Source organism: Juglans microcarpa x Juglans regia, chromosome 6D, assembly GCF_004785595.1.
Source record: "Juglans microcarpa x Juglans regia isolate MS1-56 chromosome 6D, Jm3101_v1.0, whole genome shotgun sequence".
Classification (NCBI taxonomy): domain Eukaryota; kingdom Viridiplantae; phylum Streptophyta; class Magnoliopsida; order Fagales; family Juglandaceae; genus Juglans; species Juglans microcarpa x Juglans regia.
The window spans coordinates 36,749,745-36,771,065 of NC_054604.1; the positions used below are offsets into that span (position 1 = coordinate 36,749,745).

The following is a 21,321-nucleotide window of genomic DNA, read 5'->3' on the forward strand; positions in this document are numbered from 1 at the left end:
CAATGGGCTTCTTCAAATGCTTTTTTTTAGAGAAATACCTCTTATCAAACTGCCAGAGTGCATGATAAATTTTCACAATGGAAAAGACTCACCTTTGGCCTAATTTCTGTATTTATAATAGTTTGGTTAATCTTTTTGTAACTGAACAGTACCTTTCTTTTCTTTTCAACGAAAATCTCATAGTTTGGAAGAAAAAAAAAATATCATGCGAGAAATATGAATTTTTTATTATAAAATAATATTAGGCCAGTAAGAGAGGCTAGCCATATTTGACCATTGAAAATAATAAAAGTTAAAATTACTGTTTATTTATTAAGTCACGACCAAAATTTGGGTAAATTGAATACGCTAGTAGCTCTTACCTTAAAAAATCTCTGAAAAGATAACTAATCCAATCCAGGCTCCAGATACGGTTTACAACATTGTTTATGGACATAAATGTCCGTCACGTCAAGTCATTGCCCACCATAAAACCGCAACCCCGGCCGACCCCCGCGCTGACATATATTGTATACCGCGCACGAGAGAGAGAGAGAGAGAGAGGGGGGGGGGGGTTTATGCGCGTGTTTTGTTTACCACAATGGCATACAATATTGTTTTTGTAGCGAGTTTCTTCCTCATTATCAGATTCAATTTTTCAGAGGCTCAAATGGCTCCAGCCATGTTCGTATTTGGAGACTCACTGGTAGATGTTGGCAACAACAATTTCCTAGAGCTTTCTGTTGCAAAGGCAACTTTGCCTTACTATGGCATCGACCTCCCCACCAAAAAACCGGCCGGCAGGTTTACGAATGGCATGAATGCTGCAGATTTTCTGGGTAAGTGGATCGAATCATCCTTTTTATTAAATGTAATAAACCTTCACGTGTTGACCAATACGTATCTGTTCCTTTCCGTTATGGAACTCTCGATTTAAAACAAATAGTACTGCATTCCGCAGCTAAGAAAGTAGGCCTTCCAACTTCCCCACCATATCTTTCTCTGGTATACGAGTCCAGCAAGAATAAAATGTCGTTCCTGACCGGTGTTAGCTTCGCCTCCGGAGGTGCTAGAATATTGGATCGCACAGACCCGTATGCGGTAGGTGAAGCAATTACTTTCGTTTCTTAAAGTTATGTTTTTAGGCCTAGAAAAGCTATTTTACTTTTGATTTTGCTCAGTTTCCTTTCTACTTTTTCCCCCCTTCGTGGCTTCTCATTTGTTAAACCCATTTTTTCTCTTGGTATAGAGAGGATTTCCTGTCCAGTTTCTTGTACAACGAAAACAACCTTGCTCAAATAAGCAATACCCATGATGCTCTTTCATTTTCAGTTGTGCAAGACGTTGTTCAAAAGAACACTTCGAAACTGGCTCAGAAAAAAAGAGTAGGGCTTTTGGAATTGGTCCATTTACCCAAAGCTGGAAACTATTGAAACCCACTTTTACATATTTTTTGTTGTGTTTTGACGCCTCAAACATTTGACGAAGAGTAATGATATTAATGATGAGAGTATTTTTATAAAATTATGTTATTTTTATAAGATATTTTATAAAAATACCTCTCATTTACAACATAATTATGTAAAATATTATAAAAAATGTTGGATGTAAATCATTTTCCTTTTAACTTACCAATTGTTTTCTTTCAATCTATTGGCACAGTTCCAGTCCGTGCATTTGACACAACAAGTAGACTATTTCTCAACAGTTTATGAAGACCTGAACATACAGCTAGGATCCTCTGGTGCAGAAAGGCTTCTATTCAAATCAATATTTGCCATTGTGATTGGAAACAATGACATCCTTGGCTACTTCGGGTCGTCCAATCTCCGCAACAAGACTAGCCCACGGCAGTATGTGGATTCAATGGTTCTCACACTAGAGGCAAAATTGAAGGTAATGGATCGGTAGTCACTACCTGAAAATGAGGTCAACATTTGAGGGTCACTTTTAACAAAGCAAGCTGACAATCGAGTTCGATCTGGTAACCAGTATACTACAATTCCTGACTTAAGGTCTTAATTGCTCATCATTTCTTTATCATCATTCTGCAGTATTTATACAATCGTGGTGCCCGTAAATTTGTGATTACTGGGATAGCAACACTAGGATGCTGCCCAGCAAGAAGGAGAGAGACCAAAAACGAAGAATGCAATGAAGAAATTAATTACTGGTCTGTTATCTACAATGAAGGCCTTGTATCAATGTTGCAGAAATTGAAATCAGATCTGAAAGACCTACACTACTCATACTTTGATAGTTATAAAGTCTTGCTCAACTTCATCCTGAATCCAGCTGCTTATGGTAAAGACTAGTCATATCACCTCCTTTTAAAATAAGAAAAATTCTAGACATAAGCCTCACAATGTTATATGCCACTTAAAAACATGTGATTTTACTCATTTATCTTCATATATTTTTAAAGTGGTGTGTAGAATGTGAGATTTCTGTGTAGCACTTCTCTTAAAATAAAGCTCACAATCCAAAATGAGTCCATTCTGTTGCATGTTTTTTTGTCAGAACTAGTGTCCTTTTTCATAATTTCTACTTCATTCTGATCTAACTTTATTTTCTTTTCTTCGTTTAAAAACAAACAAAATAACGATCAAAGACGTTTCATATTCGATTTGCAGGATTTGTAGAGGTTAAAGCTGCCTGTTGTGGGCTGGGAACCCTTAATGCAGAAATATTTTGCCTGCCAATTGCAAACTATTGCTCCAACAGAAGCGACCATGTATTTTTTGATCGGGTCCATCCTACAGAGGCAACTTATCGCATCTTGGTGGATCATATTTTTTATGGTCCATCACAATACACATTTCCAATGAATATGAGGCAGCTAGTAGCCGTTTAAGACTTCCAAGGCCAGCAATAAAAACAGCCTGTGTGCCATTCTTAGGTGGTCCCAACATTAAAAAAACAAAATCCCATGATTCTTCACATGATTAGTATTGGTAACGATGAATGTTTTAGAAAGAAGCGGCTCTGGTTTAAGAAAACGTGCTTAATTCATGACACAGAATATATATCAATAATGTTGGAAATATTTTCATGATTAATTATATATTATATTTATTAATAATATTTTTGGGTTGATTTTGGAAGTTGTGAATTATGGAAAGTTGATGAAGGTTATAGTATTTTGTGTTTATTTGCATACCATAAGAACATTAAATGAATTAGTGGTATTGATGCTTTAGATTTGCTCAAATGGCTGAGGGTCAAGCCGCCACACCTACGTCACAGAGGGGTTTTTAATTCTTGACATTGATAATTTGTAACAGCCTAAGAGTACTAGTAGTGGCCTCAACAAACTTTAGCTAAAATTTGACTATAAAATTCACTTTTACAAATTTAACTAGTCACTTTTTAACAATATCAAATAACAGACTCAACAAATATATCACTATTCTATTAAAATATTGATTTAAACTTCCATTTATTTTAATTCTATTTATAATTACGGCCCAAAAATTTCTTTCGTCCCTTTTCCTCTACCCAGTTCTTTGAGTCCTCTCTTTCTCTCGTCGCAAAGGGGACCGTCGAGCACTTTGGTAGCTGGATCTTCCTGACGGCAACACAGATTCAAGCAACCAACAACACGCGAGGAGATTTTCATCTTTTCTATACTGTACTTCATATTCAAGCATAGCCCAAGTAGATTCAAGCATAGCCCAACGAACAAGTTCTTCCCTTCAAGCACTTTGGTTTTGCACTTCAGATTCAAGCATAGCCTAACGGATTTCAGGTCCTATAATCCAAAAATCAAATTCAGCTAGGAGAATCCAGAATCAAGTTACTGGCATCCCAAAAAAAAAAAAAAAAACAAAGAAAGAAAAATGGAGTTTGTGTGGCTTACGGTGGCGACTGTGGGAGACGATGGCGTTCCACAGTTGCGATTGGGAATCGATGGCGTTCTGTGTGGTTGCGATGGTGGGAGTCGATGGCCTTCATGAGTAGGTTTTGTTTCGGTGCTTGGTTGTTCAAGCTGAAAGAGAGGAAATGAAATGAGGAAAGGCAGCCCGTGTTGTTTCTTGGAATCTTTCTACTTGCGCGGGAGAGAAGAAGCAGCGGACGATAATATTTTAATCTAAAAAAAAGGCTCAATAAATTTGGCCAGTGATTTAATCTAAAGTTAAAATCACTGTTCATTTGTTGAGCCCACTATTGTACATTATCTTGCACTTTAGCTATTCTTTAGCTATAATTTAGTTTTGTTGAGTCCACTACTAGTGCTCTAAGGCGTGCAGTCCAATCCGCACAGACTAAGCGTGGGGCAAGCGATGCAACGCATGGCAAACGTCAAGGGGCGCACGCGAGGTGGGCAACGCGTGATGAGGCGTTGCAACGCATGGGAAAAAAATTATTTTCCCAATGCACGCACGCTGTGATTCAACCTGGTGCCAACCAGTTGGAGTCTTATAGCAACAGACAATATATATTCCGAACACTTTTCAGAAAAATGAAAAGTAATATAACTTTTTGTTTACATCTTTTGGTCATCTATAACATTTGGCCTGTTCATTTAGTATCCCAAAATTCAATTTCGAAATTCTCTCTCCCAAGTTTTTCGCTTCTTCAAAATTTGTTAGAATTTATTTATTCTCGAGAGAACAAATTTCTAATTTTTTAGTTGAAGAGAAAAACTTTCCACCGGTCAGTCTGCCATTCCTTAAACAACAACCTGCCAATAAATTTGTTCCACGTAACTTTTCTATTTCACATCTCATATGCCTGTCTACAGCTGATAACGCTGTGAAAGTCTCCCTCCCTCCCTTGCAAAAAATCCCCTTCCACTCTCCCTCTTCCACCGAAGCCCACCCTCCACCTCTCCCGTTGATGACAGAGCTCCTCTCCTAGAACCAACGCTGTTGTTTGTGAAGTGTCTGCCTTGACCCCACCTCCCTTCAATTTTTTTTTTTTTTTTTTTTTGTTCAAATTCCTGTATTCCGTTTGTGAAGCGTCCGCCTTGACCCCACCCTCCCTTCAATTTTTTTTTTTTTTTTTTTTTTTGTTCAGATTCCTGTATTTGGTATATGCTTGATTTGAATAGAGGACATGTTATTGTTAACAAATGCATGACTTTAATTCTGAATTGTTTTTGTCTTTTTTTTTTTTTTTTATCAAATGTTCAGTATTTGATAATTTTTGGTATTTCAATTTGGATTTCAAATAGGTTTCTAAAGTCATTTTCAGAATGGTGGTAAGGATAGAGAGGAGTGAGAAGGCTGTGGGAGTTTTTTCTTGTTGAATTTAAAGATTTCATAGTCGGCCTTTTGTTTCTTTTTGGCCTCTGCTTCTTGTTCGCCATGGGGGATTGTGAGATTCCAGAATTTGAAGAAGAAGAACACTTAATTGCGGTAGTGAAACACATTGTGAAAGCATTGGGATAAAAAAAGAACCTTACAGATAATGCAAGGAAAATTTTGGAAGAAGCCTCCGAGTACTTGAATGCCGCAGGTAAAGCCCAAAAACTGACTGAAACAGCTTCGTGGGGGACAACGGCTGCTCAAGTGGGCGAAGGCTGTGATGGGTGACTGAACAAAATGGGGGAGAAAGAGCTTTGTGGGGACGACGAGAATTGGTGGCTGCAATGGCGTTGTCCGGCTGTGGCAGCGACGGACCTGCTTTAGTGCGGTGGTAGTCTGGATTTGGTGCAGCGGCAGCAGTCTGGGTTTGGTGCAGTGGCAGCAGTCTGGGTTTGGTGTGATGGCATTGGTCTGGGTTTTGAATGTAAAGATGAAGGAATTCGTTTCTCTTCTCAAATTTGACTGGTAGTGTGGTCTAATCAGATGAATCGGATTTATTGTGTCTAATGTAAAACTTCATATGTGGCATGTTGTGATTGGGGGCTGTTAAGCGCCCAACATCAGCCAGACCAACCCAAAGAGTTTCTCTTAGTTGAATAGCAAAATCTGAGAGTATTCGAGATTTAATTTTTTGTGTGAATAATGCAGTTTGACAAACAGACTTATTTTGAACTTTATTGTATCTTAGAGATAAATTTACTTGTAACCTGAGTGCATACCGTTACTGGTTGACGCAAATATTATTTTAAGAAAAGCAATATTGCAACGCTCCTTTAAACAAATTTTTCTCTGACTATTTTGTGTTTTGCTATCCCTTTTGCACCAACAAATAACACCTTACAAGTGTAACAATTCAAATAAGTGGGACTTTAATTAGTAAGTTTCTGTGTGTACTTTGGCTAGCTTCCAGAAGACTATCAGATTGATAATTCTCTCCTCATCCATTGGTCATGCGGAGGTTGTTCTTTCGAATTTGTTGATAATTTTTGCTTCTGGGCGTGCCGGAATATTCGATGGCAATGATGAACGATTGGTATGTCAAAACTTGTGCTCTTCTAGCTTTCGTTTGGAAGTCAAACTCTTCTCAACTTATTATTATAATTTTTTTAAATTTTAACACAAAATATAATAAACAATTCAACTTTTTTAAATATCAAAATAATAATAATAATAATAATAAATAATATTCTAATAATATTTTATCATCTCAACTCAACTCAGTTCAATATCTAAACGCAACCTTAGTCGGGGGGTTTAAGGGCTTGTTCTGAAATTCTTCAAAATTTTTCTTGTCTCATTTCATCTCATCTTATTTTTAAACATAATTTAAATATAAAATTTTTAAACTAATCATTACAACTTTTTTAAACTTTCAAATAAAAGATAAAAAATAATTTAACATTTTCAAATCTACAAAAATATATATATATAAAATTATATTCTAATAATATTTCAACTTTATAATATTTTTTATTTATTTTATTTTATTCTTTCTCAAAATTTAAAAAAATTCTTATTTAAAATATTTTATTACTATTTAAGAAACACAAAAATGCGGTGAGCGTGGATCGAACACGCGACCTTCAGATCTTCAGTCTGACGCTCTCCCAACTGAGCTATCCCCGCTCTTTGCCTTTCTGTGTCTCTTATTTTATATTCTTACATCATCGATCAGGAAAGAAAATATGTATGAAGAGCTGAAGCAACAGCTACGTACGACCCTCCGGCACTCAGAACTCAGAAGCTTTTATCAAAGTCTCAATTCTCCATTTTGATAGGAAGTAATTAATGATATAGCCGAGTACTACTTCCGTTCCTCCAATCTCGGCAAGAAAGATCAACCCTCAGGATCAGTATGTCGTGGATTTTATACGGAGCAAGGTTACATTAAGTAGCGGAGAGCACAAGAGCCACGAAATCATTTTAAAAAATAGTAGAGTTTACTATTAAAAAATTAATTTTTATTTATTTTTATATGAGTCTCATATTTATTTATTTTTTTAAAAGAATTGTGAGAGCATTTGCGGACTTCGTAACTGTAAATATCATTTATGTTCTATATATGACTCTCAAACTAGATGAACATTTAAAGGTCATCTTAGAAATATGCATTCTTTCTTTGTTTCTTTGTATTAGTTGTACTCGGCAATTTACATTTTTGCACTTAATAGTATGATGTAACTATCAGTTTACTTTACTGCTATTTTGTCATTCTAGATGTGGGTATAAATATACCACACGTGTATACTACAGTGAATATAGAAAAGTTTATCTCAGAAATAAAACTCCAAGATATTTTCTCTCTGTTTTCTCTGTTCACGAAAGCATCTCTTCATTCCTTGACCTTGATTTCTCAAGAAATCCATGGCAGAATTATGTTTTTGTCAGGACGTAACATATACATATACATATTGATGACTAATGTGTGTTAACAATTTATTTTTAGAAGAATAAAATTGTAATTTTAATTTCTTTAGTTTGTATCTAAGGGTCAAAGAAGTGACCACGTGCCTTCATCTATCTTTGTAATTCTGAGGCTCTTGGCATAATCTAGCGGCTAGCACATCTCCACGTGGTCTAAATCCATGTAATTAGGATTACTAAAGTGGTAGCTGTGTATAAGGCTTATGATATCCACTGTAGCCGGATGAGAAAAAGGGAATTTAGAGAGATAGAGGCTTCGAGAGATGAAGGTTTTCCAGAGAGAAACTTGTAAATCTTCGAGAGATTGAGAGAGTTAAGGTTATATTGATGACTTGAATATTGTAACATGTACATCCTTACGATTTGAAACTTGAATAATACGATCTCTGGTCAGTTCCCCCTGTGGACGCTGATCCGTAAGGATCGAACTATGTTAAATCTTTGTGTTCTTGGTATATTCATTTTATTCTCTCGTCTTTCTATCTGATGTATTTTTCTGTTTATGTTTCTTGATTCAATCTTGGTTCGTGTTGCTATTATTGGTGTTCTTGTTGAAAGAATATTTTACTACACATATACATATACATATTGATATATATATATATATATATACATGTATATATCTATATATACTTGTGATTAAGACGCTGTTGGGTTCTGACAAATTTGATAGTTTTAGTTGTGAACAACCAATTAAATCATGATTTTCTTTATTGGTAAAAGTTGCATGCTTTTTATTATTACATTAGTTACGGTCCTGAAGTCTAAAGATCTGGTCATTTGCTAATTTAGATGATCACACTTAACTAGATATATATATATATATATATATATATATATATATATATATACACATACACATAAAAGCTGTGAGACTCATCGGTCATTATAAATTTGAGGCTAGGATCATCTCAATTTCAAGTGAAATAAATAGTAAAATATTTAGTATTTTGGTCATTTCACTCATGAATATAATTCGAATTGTGAAATGAATAAAATATTTCATGTTTTATAAAATGAAGAGAAATGTATTAAGCACAAAAAGATCTTATAAAATTAAAACTCACAAAAATAAACCCTACAAATTGACGTGGCTTGATGGGGTATATTATATTGTAAAACTATTTTTATTGTAAAATAAATCTAACATATCACATAAAGTCGTATCAATTAGTTTATTGGTTTACTTTAATTTGAGATATTTTTGTAACTATAACACTTCTCTAAAATGAATAGAGTGAATGCTATAAAACAGTACTTATGATCATAAGCTTCCAATGGCACCCATGTCATGTTTATGGTCATAAATCACGCCTCAAACACGATGTGTTTTTTTTTTTATTGTGACTTTAAACTTTAAAACCTTTGGATAGCTACGGAACAATGCTGTCCACTATTTGTGTTTAATTTCAAAAAGAATTTCTCATGCACATAGTATTCCGTTTAATTATTTTATCAATGCCATTAATATCACATGCATGTACATTATTTTAATTCAAACCAACAGTAAAGTTAGAAACTAATTAGAAGAAAGAACGTACAAAAAATGCCTAAATAACATATAAATTTGCTAGCTAGCATTAATCTCCTAGAAAATAAAATCTATCAACTTTTTTGCATCGCGAGCCAACTCAACCTCTCCTGGCTCTTTTAGTGCGAAAGCTCGGCTTTCACTAGCTCTACCTCCAAACGCTCATTCTCCTCCCTCTCCCCCTGGGCGCACCGCAAGGCTTGTCGTGCCAACGAGCAAAGGGCCTGGTTCTCCCCTTCAACTACTTCTTGGTCATCCACAATGAAAGCGGTCAGCTGAGATGCGCCCTATCGCCAACAAAAACAAGCATAGGAATAGTCAGTACATGATTCTTAATCGATAAGATGCAGCAAACAATAAACTAGTGCGAGAGATCTCGAAGAAGAAGTCCATCAAAGACTTGGTCACCCATTCGAGGGGCTCTGCTCGAGCTCCTTCTGCCGCTGATGAAGGAATGGCCTATACCAGGTTCTCTTCGAGGAATGGTCGGGTAGCCGCCTCCACATCTTCAACTGCACCTGCAACCCTCTACTGTCAGCCCTAGCAATCTCTATGCAGAGTTTCCTCTCCTTGCTTGCTGGAGGAGGACTTGGGAAACGCTTCCGAGCTGGGGTGGCTTTGGGCTGCATAGGAATGGTGCAATTGTTAAAAACGGTGTGACCAAGGGGAGGTAAAAAGGCCCTTATATTTTCCTCCTGAAGGAGAGCCTCCAGAGGACATCGAATGGGTGATTTTGTACCCATTCTTTGACCAGAGCAATACGACGTAGCTCCTCGGGAGAGGCCTTCGGTTGTATCGCTTTGTCGTCAAGAACAACCCCAATATGGCTCGAATAGGGAACTCACAGTGATTCACTTGCCAAACCAGAAATTCTCACCCTTGGCCAAACACAAAGAAAAATTTAGGGCCCAATCTTTGACCTTGCGATAACGCAGTTCCAAAGAAATGAGGGCGTGCATCGCCCTTAAACTACAAATGTTCCCTTCATGTTTTATGAGGTTGTGGGTCAGGAGAAACTCGAGGCCAGTAAGGTCAACGTGGTCCAGGCCTGACTTCAACAAAGCTCACTACCAAAGGACACAACAACACATCAAGATCCTCCAAGCATTTGGATGGAGTTAAGAGGGGACCAATGTGAGATGGTCTAGCAGGTCACAGATAAGAAGAGGGAAGGGCAACCTCAGCTCGCAAGAGAATATGCTGGGGAAGAGGGCAACCTTCGAGGCATAACCCTCATTGTCGACAACCCTCTCCCATGGTGCAGGAACCTCAAAAACTACCTATTTTGAGACATGGAAGGTAGAAGCCAATGACGACAATAACTCAAAGGTGACGTTCGAACGCCAATTGTGGCCGATATAGAATTAGTCCACGGTGCAAACCTCTGGTTGGTCCAGTTGCTTTGGAATCTTGGGTTGAATGGTCCTCTTGGGCACCATTGAGATTGAAGCTGAGAATAACGACGAAAAGGAAAAGGAGTCGAGCAAAGAGAATGAGAAGATTGGAGCAAAAAGAGATGAGGATGTGGTCAAGGGGGGAAAAAAGAGGGTAAAACTGTGTTTATATAAGGGGGAAGTGACAGTTAGCCTTCTGTACCCATGTGTCAGATGGGGGATGTGAAAGGATTCAAATCCCGTAAAACACGCGACACAACGCGACATGAGCCCCAACGACGAAAGGGGGAATTCAAATAGACCCTGATAACGGTTAGTATTCCAAAGTTGGGGGAACGCACGAGCCCCCACTAAGCTAGCAAGACATACATGCATCCCACAACATGTACTAAACAATGCGGCGTGGAGAGAAGGAGCTGCCCAACACCATCAATGCTGAGGGAACTGGAAAGGTACAATAAAGTGCAAAATCCAACTGTCAAAAAATATGTCAATAAAGTTAGGAGGGGAATCATCGCCTAACATCGTTAAAATACCTAAAAAGCCATACATGCATAATTTAGAGCCCGAAACCTGACAAGTAAAAGAGCCCAGAGAGTAATAACCGCCCATTTCTAGGGAAGAGAATCTTAACTACAGCGACTGTGGAAAAATATATAGCATAAAGATGAAGGCAAGAAGGAATTCCTATCGAACTAGTTCAATGAGAATTGGTGAGGTAACTGTAAGAGAGTTTTCCTGCCTATCGGCCCATATATAGCAAGCCCATGGGGGACCACAGGAGAAGCAAGTCAAAGAGCCCGGCCAAGCCCAACGACTCTTCACTAAAATGAGTCAGTGGACCTCTACAGAGTACATGGCCCACGAGCAAAACTCACCCACAAAGCAACCCATGTGTAGAGAAAGCGAATGGCAGGGGCAGATGGGACTCGCCACCCCGATGACACCCTACCCTCAGGAGCCTATACAGGCAAGTGGGTGGAAAATATGGAGAGCCTTTGATCTCCTAACAGCAGGCATGAATGGGCTTAATAGGGAGCGTCCCCAGGGTAAAGTGAGTCAGGGAGCCACGTCACATTAATGGCGCCACTCTGCAGATTCTATGTATCATTAATGAAACCACCCCAGAAGCCATACCACATTAAATGACTCGGACTAAGCGAACAATTGAAGTGACAGAAACTCCCCGAAACCAGGTGTGAGTTGTCTCCACCCAAAAATATAGTATAAAGGCCAACCCCTAGGTATGAAGAACTCTCTCTTATTCTTTTAAGCTCACGCACGAACTACTAAGGAGATATACTAACTGTAAGAAAGGGGCACCCATAGTGGGCACCCCTTCACCTCCTCTTGAGGGTTATGAAATGGCTCTTAAGCCACTTCATGAGGCTTGATGGTTGGCCCTTAATGGCCAGCCAGGGGGTTACACTAGAGAGGCTATTTACATAGTCTTTCCCTCTTTTTGGAATAGAAACTTGCATCAAGAACGATGTCTCTCTTAAATGGTTCTCTCTTGTAAAGGCATCTAGGCTGTGGAAAGTGTGAGTGTTGTTCTGGTATTACCACGTAGTATACTCCACCATCAATATGAATATCGTGGATGAACAACGATACTGGAGAATCCGTGGAACAACCGCACTAGATCCGAGATATTTTTTGTGAGGTAATATCGCTTCTGCTGTGCATTCTGATCTAGTATTTCTAACATTGGTATCAGAGCCCATCGATTGTTCTCGATTTGTATTTTTTTGACGTGCGATTTATAATTTCATTTACTGAAATATTTATGCACGATGAATTTTTTTTTTTACCAACGAGATGGCTGCCATTACGGTGGTAGCGCCGTTGTGGAATGGCTGCAGCCACCCAATCGAATCAACAAGGACACAGCCATATGTGGCAGCAGTGTCCACTAGAAAAGGTTTGCGCCCATGTCGCTTCGACCACCAGCCGCAAGCAACGCTGCACTGGGTGCTGCATGATGCACAATACCACAAAATGGTGCTGGGTGATAGCAATCGCTGCTCACCAAGGCATGTATAGATCTGCCTCGCGCGGAGCCATGCACCATGGTGGTGCCGAAGGCTGAACTGCAGCGGGCAAATCCGCGTGCAGGGCCGTACGCAGAGCTAAGTGCTCTGCGCGACACCTCACCTTGGCGCCACCAGGGACGTTTTGCGGCCTCTACTGCTTGCAGAGGAGCAGCGCGCGCCAAGGGAGATGCCCCGTCTAGGTACTGCGGCCACCAGGTGCAACCTGCACCAGTGAGCGGCGGAAGGCATGAACCCCACAGAGTGTCTGCCACGGAGGGCAGAGCCTTGTGCGCTGGTTGAATGGGTGGCGACGAGCACTGCAGCTTCGCGATGTCGCCCATGGCGCAGCCTGCACAGCGCATCGCACGCAACTGTGTGACGCTGCCATGGTGCAGCATGGGCTCACCAACTGGGTGTTAAGCCGTCCATGGCGTCGCGCGCACCAGCTGGGTCATTTTCCATGGCGCTGCTTGCACCGGTTGGGACTACTGGGTGCATCGCTCGCAGGACATCTGTGCTGCACGAGGCAGCGCCGCATAGGGCAGCACTGCAACCTGTGTAGCATAGGGCAGCTCCGCCATGGAGATGCACTGCCATGAAGGCCAATTTTTCTTCCGTTACAAGCACTATAACCGTATGGTGGAGGAAGATGAATAGTGTCCTCATGTGTTTTAAGAATGAAGCCGCACTGTGATCTATTGCTTTTTAAAAGTATACAGGCTTGTTTTAAATCTTTTTCGGCTTTGATGAATTTGCGTTGTAGTCTGTAAGACAAGTGTTTTTTTTTTTTAAACCAATGTTTTAGGCCCGGCCTATAACCTCCTTTTTTTTTTCAACAAAACAAAAACAGGTTTTGTTTGGGCCATTTTTTAAAAACTCCGGCCGTATCACATCCTGTTAAAGGGTGCTTGTGGATTGGGTTGTGAGCTGAGCAGGCTCAAGCCCGCTCTGTAGATGGGCGCCCAAGGGATGCTGCCCATTGGCTCTCTAAAAACAGTGATTTGTTTTTTGACAAAATGCTTGGGTGATGTTTTGAACCCAAGACCCCACACACAATGGCTATAAGCTCAACTATTGGGCTAGAGCTTATTGTTAGTGTGTATGTTAATTTTAGTTATTTATTCAGCATGTTATTATGGCATAAAATATTTTTTTTGAAATATTTTTGCATGTCATTATGGTTATTAAATACATACTTGTCATGATATTATTTTTGTCACATTTGTTTGGCATTTTATTTTACGTTATAAATTGTCTAGATTATTATTTTTGTGAATAATAATTATTTGAATGAAATGTGATGATTATTTTTTCATACATGTACTGTGATTTCATGTAATTGTGAGCTTAATTTATCACTTATATTGTTAGACTATTTTTTAGAATTGTCTTCAATTTTTTAGAATGTGATAAATTAGAGGATTAAGTAGCCCGAGTTTGATTAGTTCATGCTTCTGATTGGCTCAAATGAATTTTTTCGATCAGAGAAGAAATTTTTTTTCTGTGACTAACTCAGTAGATTGCTTATCCTAGTGGGAGTATGGTTGAGATTAATTTGGAATTAATCTCCTATACGATATAAATTTGCACGAAAATTAAATTAGAAATTAATAATTAGACATTGAGGGGCAAGAGATGATTAGGAAGCTTAGCGAATTTTCGATCTTGCGACTTGTATTAATTATTTTTGTTCTAACTTAGATTAATGTGGCAAATTTTATAAATCTGTGTGCAATTAGATGTGCATAGTTTAGTAACTTTGAGATAACCATGAAGAAAGCCTAGAGATTATTTATACGATTTAATCGTCCCATTAATCTCCTCCATGAACAGTAGTTGGAAACAAATAAAGATTGTAATGAGTGTCATATGGTCTTAGACCGTCATTATTGTGAAACATCTAAAAAGTCTAGAATAAAATTGGAAGTGCGCGTGGGACGCATGCACTACAATTTTTATAGAAGTTGATGGGATCAACTGTCCAATAGAGCTAAACCACTATTTTGCCTTTGAATTTTGTGGGTAATAACAAAAGTTACGCGTTGTTTTTGTAACGCAAAGATTAAATTGCTCCTATATTTGAAGTTGAGTATTATAATCTTTAAGCAACTTAGATTAACTCACAGATAAGCACATACACTCTCTACTTGCTAGTATGTCTAGCAAGTAAGAATATTAAAATTTGAGTGTGCAAGATTGTTAAGGACATTCTTGATTGACACATTCATTTTTTAAAAGTTTTATCAGTGCACCTTTCTGTGGTATTAATACTGATAATCTTGCTCAAGTTTATTTCTCTCTTGCGAGAACAAATAGGTTCTTGCAGAAATATGAACTTAGGAGCACCCCTTGAGAGTAATACCAGCACCTTGGAGGTTTTCTTGGTAACTGTGGCAAAAATTTGAATGATTAGGTATGACTTAAATTAAGCCTAAAAATCTTGCTCGTGGTTGCACTGATGCAAGATAGGTTTTAGGTTAAAATAATTTCTTGTAAATTTTTTCTTTTCTCTCCTATAGTGGATTGAAGAATATGAAAATATTGAGTAAGCGAGAAATTAAGATATATTGCTAGTTAGCGACTAAAACATCACACATGCATTTTTTGCACAAGGTGATATTTTTAGTACTTTTAATGCGATAATAAAGAAGTCTATACCTAATTTGATTTAAGACTCATTAAGTGGTGTTAGTGAGAATTTCTAGAGGTTTAGAAGTTGGATAGTCACTCATTGACTCAGTGATATTATTTCTCGGGTGGGGAAATGATATATTAAAATATGCCATGGAGGCATAGGATGATGGGTGTGAAACTTGAGAAATTGAAGATTTTCTCGTTAATGAGATCCCTCTCCTTAGTTTAGAAGAGTCAAAGAGAAAAGGCAATATGAGCATTTTCTATGTGAAAGTTCCTATACATGCATGCTAAGAACTTAGATAATAAAAATATTGTTTCATCATATAAATGCGATCCAAAAAAATTTTTTTAGGAAAATATATTTTTCAGTTAAAATATTTTCAAAATCGTAATCGTATAAGTTATATGATGAGAACAATTATCTCGCAGTTTATTGACTTGCTGAGAATGGTATTATGGCGCAAAACAATTGTTACATCACACTTGGGTTGATGTAATATGGGGTTACGGCCGTAATTCTTATTTGTCGTCCTTAAATCGAGTTCATTCACATTTGAGAAAGACTGAGTGATTATTTTGTGCAAACGTGAATTCTATTAAAAATCGAGAGGATCTAAGTTTGATCATTTTTTGGTTGAGTCAAGAAAATTACTCGTATTTTCGGTGAGGGTGGGGAATTGTAGATTTTTTGTAACACTTATTTTTAGAAAGAACGTTTTCATCACGTTTCATTCCACATTACCTTAATCTTAATATTTTCAAAATTCTTTTTTATAAGATCGCCGAAAATAGTGGGAGTAATTCAAGAGCTAGTGGGAGTATACCTTTGAGTTAAGGTGTACCATTAGTGATAGTGACTCCAAAAAGTTATAGAATATAAGGAATTCTTAAATAGCGTGGTAACTTTATATCAATATTCTCTCGTCGTTTAGAGACTAGAAGAGAATATTTGTAATATGGTTCCGCTAAAGGTATTGAATTCACATAGTAGGAATCCCAACATAGAATCTTAGATTCGCTTCACTTATATGATCCAACTTGGGGTTGTTGATCTAATTGACAAAGGAAAAGTGGAGTTGATAGAGGTATAGCTGATTCTCATAGGAGAATTAGATGGTTAGCTTTTGTGATGTTTAAGCATGAAGTACTTTGAGCGCATGATTATTGCTAGTACTATTTTGGTACAAAAAGTGAATAAATGTTGCTGGTATTGTTTACATGCGACCTAAACAAACCATCTATTCAAAGATACCCAATGTACCTAGTCGTTTTTTTTTATTAAACGACCTATTGAATAAAATGGGGTTCTTTGAACGCTGTTGACAATATTAAAAAAGTATCATCATAAGATATATTGCAAACTGGTTATATTAGATAATTAATTGTCGCCTAAAAAGAGGTTTTCCATACTACGAGATGATGGACATGAGTTTGTGAAAAGTAGCTCAGGCTTCATGTCTTGTGAAACTGTTTATAAGAAAAACAGTTTCTATGAGCTCTTGTTCAAAATCTATAGACAATTAATGAGACGGAAAATACTAAAGAATCTAGTTTTGCATATACTGTTTGGTGTTTCCATTATGGTTTGCTCATGGGAGTTAGAGGTTAAGATTTTGTTAGAGAGTAAATATGGCTTACTTTGTTAAGTAAGTTTGTGATGCGATTGTCATTAAAAGTAATGACTAGACTATTATGATTGTCTTTGGGGGCAAAGGCCCTAATCGCTTTACCCTTAATGAAAAATAAATTATGGTTATCTCACATGCTTTTGTTGAGTGCAAGAGATTTATATGAAATCTTGAAGTCGCAAATTAAGTTTGCTGAATAACATTTGTGGTCATCTTGTAGATTCTTAAAAATCACAGTTAGACTTGCTGACTAGAATCTACAGCTTATATTGTGAGTCTGGCCTAAATGAGATTCGCGATGAGTCATCGCTGACTTCATAGTTGTGCAAAAGACTTTTACATGTAAAAGCTGAGTCTCTTGGCAGGAGCATGTTTTGGAAAGTTACTACACATTAGAATGCGCATGGAGAGAAATGGTCATTAATTACCACTTAAGAGTTGTGGTTTAATAATTTGTTGTTGACCATGTGATTTCTCTGTACCTCACAATATTGCTCGTCATGCACATGATACTGATGTGTTCTATGATCATGTGGCGTGATTGGAAGCATTCTTTGGTAAGCACACACATTTACCATAAATTTAGGAGTTATAGTGAAAAATGTATATTGACAGGCTTAGATCGGCTCACTCACACGAGCGATCGCCTTTGGCGCTATAAAGAAGTAGCGAGCAAAGATGAGACAATGTGTCACTCAGTACTTGTCCAGAGAGGGATAAGTTGTAAGACACAAAAGATATGTCACCTTAGTGGGAGCTAAGATGAGGTCTAACGACCGTGCATGGTTTCCCACAATCCATGTAGCCTGTGGTTTAGCCAGATGTGAGATCCTCTTTGGCGCTTTGGATAGCGAGCAAATGGAGGGACTTGGGTTAGGCGCTGAGATAGCGACTAGACTAAGATCTGTACGGTGTATTGAGATTAGATATACGCTTTTTCTTTAGAAAGAGAAATCTACTGTAATATATATTTTATACTACATGTGCTTTTGCGACCAACAGTAGAGGTGAGTGAATGGTTCCCTGCTTCCTCACCGTGTGAGTCCTGTAGGTCATAATTGATGACCTTAATTTATTTATGCCCTTAGGAGACCTTTAACTATGTCATGAGGTTGATGTTTTAGTGTCTGCTACTTTGGCATGTTATCTATAGCCATGTATGATGCGGTTTAAAGAGATATTGCTAGGAAAGCGACTAGACTGAAACTAAATGACACGAGCGCGAAGGGAAGATTATTTGGTAACACATCGATAATGGTGTGTACTCACTGCCAACAAGTTATGTTGCTTCTTGGGAGTTGCAATATAGCTATGAGTACATCATGTTTTATGGAGATTGAGCATTGCTCTGAGTCATTTGGACTCGAGATGGATTAGAGATGCTTAGTCTGATGTGACCAAATGAGTCAGGGCATAACGAGACACTTTTTAAGGATGTTGCTATGCTGGTCTTCTCTCGGAGAGATTTTGTATAGTGCTTCCATTTTTCTTTTACAGTTGTGCTCGATGGTCGCACGGCCTATTTGCCAGTATGAACAAGATTGATAACAGATTGAGGGATGTAGACCTAGGGTCTTGCCCACTATGTGTGAGTGGGAGATGTAAGAAAGGGGCACCCATAGTGGGCACCTCTTCACCTCCTCTTGGGGGTTATGAAGTGGCTTTTAAGCCACTTCATGAGGTTTGATGGCTGACCCTTAATGGCCAGCCAGGAGGTTACACTAGAGAGGCTATTTACATAGTCTTTCCCCCTCTTTGGAATAGAAACTTTCATCAAGAACGATTTCTCTCTTAAATGGTTCTCTCTTGTAACGGCATCTAGGCTGTAGAACGTGTGAGTGTTGTTCTGATATTACCACGTAGCACACTACACCATCGATGTGAAGATCGTTGATGAACAACGATGCTGGAGAATCCGTAGAACAACCGCACTAGATGTGAGGTAATATCGCTTTCGCTGTGTATTCTGATATAGTATTTCTAACACTAACTTTAATATCGGAGACTTCCCAGCCTCCACCAAGGCTCCCCACTCTTCGTGTTTTCTTAGATGTGCAAGTGAAAGACTCAAGACTTAAGTTACTAGAACCCGGTCCAAAGTCATACGAAACATGACGTTAACACTCGTGATATTATTTCAATATTATATATTGGAGTCCATGCACGCTCAAGTCCATACGCGTTTATATTACAAAACAACAAAATGGAACCCTTATTAAATTAGCTGCATCAAGGACTCGTTGAATTACTTCCGTGCTTCAACGTCACGTTTTGGGTTCATAATTCTAGTCGGCATTTTAGAAAATTATGGTTCATAAGTCATTGGATGTTTGAAGTCTTGTGATTTTGTATGTTCATATCGTTGAATTTCTGAAGCACAAAAATCCCAAAAGACGGGCTAAAGAAACAAAGACGTACAGATCAGCGCGCAGTGGATGATGGAAGCCGGTCGTAGGTTGCGTACGTGCTGTCTTTATCGTTTCACATTAATTAATTTCCTGTGGCTCAAGGGAACTAACTGGCCTGAACCACTCGTTTTGGTACCAGAACTACTCCACCCAATCACATGATGAGTCATGGATATACTGCCTGAGTTGCCTTGCCTTGACTTGACTTCCACGCCTGAGTTGCATGCATGCATGCTCCGCGGTTCATCGCGTTCTCACATATAATTAGTACGTACATGTATATTCAATATTATTATTGTAATTGAAATATTTAATGAATACGATCCACTTCAAGTAAAATAGAAAGCATCTTATTTCAAAGTACCATTTAGGATTTAATCATGTAATTAATGGATGCTGACTGGTGGGATCGAGCGAAACCAACATTGTTTTTTTGTTTTTCAAAGTCGCAATAACTTGTCATCATTAATTATCTTTAGAAGCCACTCGTAGTCGTGAAAGATTAATGTCACTAGCTCATGATCATGACCAGTCCTACACGCACAAAACATGTAAATTTACGTTTTGTGCACGATCATGTGAATATTATATATATATATATATATATAGAAAAATTGCTTTCTAAATATTTTTCAATATTAATGATGGCAGGCATGGAATATCGCAACAACCGGCCAAATAAGTTCATGAATGTTATAATACTTTATATTTATGATCAATCCCAAGAAAAATGCAGGATCGAGTAGTGTGTATGTGTGTGTATATATATATATATATATATATATATATATATATATACATATATATATATATATATAAATTGCTTTCTAAATATTTTCCAATATTAATGATGGCAGGCATGGAATATCGCAACAACCGGCCAAATAAGTTCATGAATGTTATAATACTTTATATTTATGATCAATCCCAAGAAAAATGCAGGATCGAGTAGTGTATATATATATATATATATATATATATGCGCGCTAGATCTGCTTTAATTTCCTGACCTCCAAAAACATTATACATGAACTATATATTCGGTGGAAATAATATTCACTACAACAAATATGAATTTTTTCCGAGGAGTGATCTTGTGGCAAAAGGTTTGTATTTTTTTCTACGAACGGTTTTTGTGTTATTAACCTACTATTTGCCACGATCGTTATCTTGAAAAAAGAATTCGTGGTAAAAATCTATATTTGTTGTAGTGATTGGATATTGTGGTTATGTCTGATGTATCATATATTAATATATGGGTTATCATATCTAATACGTACGATGAGGGTTTGATTTGTTATATATGCAATGGTTGATAAAACGGTTGATGTTATAAGGCGCCTGTTTTAATTCATGAGATAATTGAAAAATATTTGTTATTTTTCATATATATAGTTGGAACATAAATTTAATATTGTAGTACGTACGTATTGGGGTACCAGTACTGTTATGTTTCAACTGACGGCCTGATCCTGCCGTGCTTTTTACACTTTTCTTGATTCGACAATTTGGACCCATTAATTTGCTTTAGAATAATATAATACTTTATGCTAAGTGGGACGGCTCCTGCATCATGTGCGTGATGCCCATAATCTAGTAGTACTGATTAAACATATTATATATATATATATATATAATATGCAAACTGAAAGTACCAAATTAATATTTATTCTCAGAAATATATAGATCATATCAATACTTTGTGGAGGCCGCCGGAACTGATGATCAGGTACCGTCACATGAAACGGTGTCACATGAGACATAATATTATTATATAGTTTATATATATATATATATATGCTAAGTACTTATCATATTATATATATGTGTCTAATTTATAGTACCTTTTAGCAAGAACCTTAACCTAGATTGATCGATATGCTTAAAACGTGGCTTAATTTATATATTTGGAAATTAAAGTTGAAAGCTGGAAAGTTGTTTGTGAAAATGACATAGATATTGTTCATTGATGGGTTGA

The 21,321-nt window shown here is 37.5% G+C and overlaps 1 protein-coding gene and 1 non-coding gene across 2 annotated transcripts; one reads left to right on the forward strand and one right to left on the reverse strand.

Moving 5' to 3' along the window:
- Nucleotides 1-492: 492 nt before the first annotated feature.
- Nucleotides 493-3,083, forward strand: LOC121268842 (GDSL esterase/lipase At5g55050-like). The gene is made up of 5 exons (XM_041173107.1): nucleotides 493-818; nucleotides 941-1,080; nucleotides 1,642-1,875; nucleotides 2,034-2,283; nucleotides 2,613-3,083. The coding sequence occupies exons 1-5, from the start codon at nucleotides 581-583 to the stop codon at nucleotides 2,831-2,833; spliced, it is 1,083 nt and encodes a 360-aa protein (XP_041029041.1). The 5' UTR covers nucleotides 493-580; the 3' UTR covers nucleotides 2,834-3,083.
- A 3,758-nt stretch (nucleotides 3,084-6,841) lies between these two features.
- On the reverse strand, nucleotides 6,842-6,914 carry TRNAF-GAA. Its single transcript has one exon. It is a non-coding gene; the product is annotated as a tRNA-Phe (tRNA).
- Nucleotides 6,915-21,321: the final 14,407 nt, after the last annotated feature.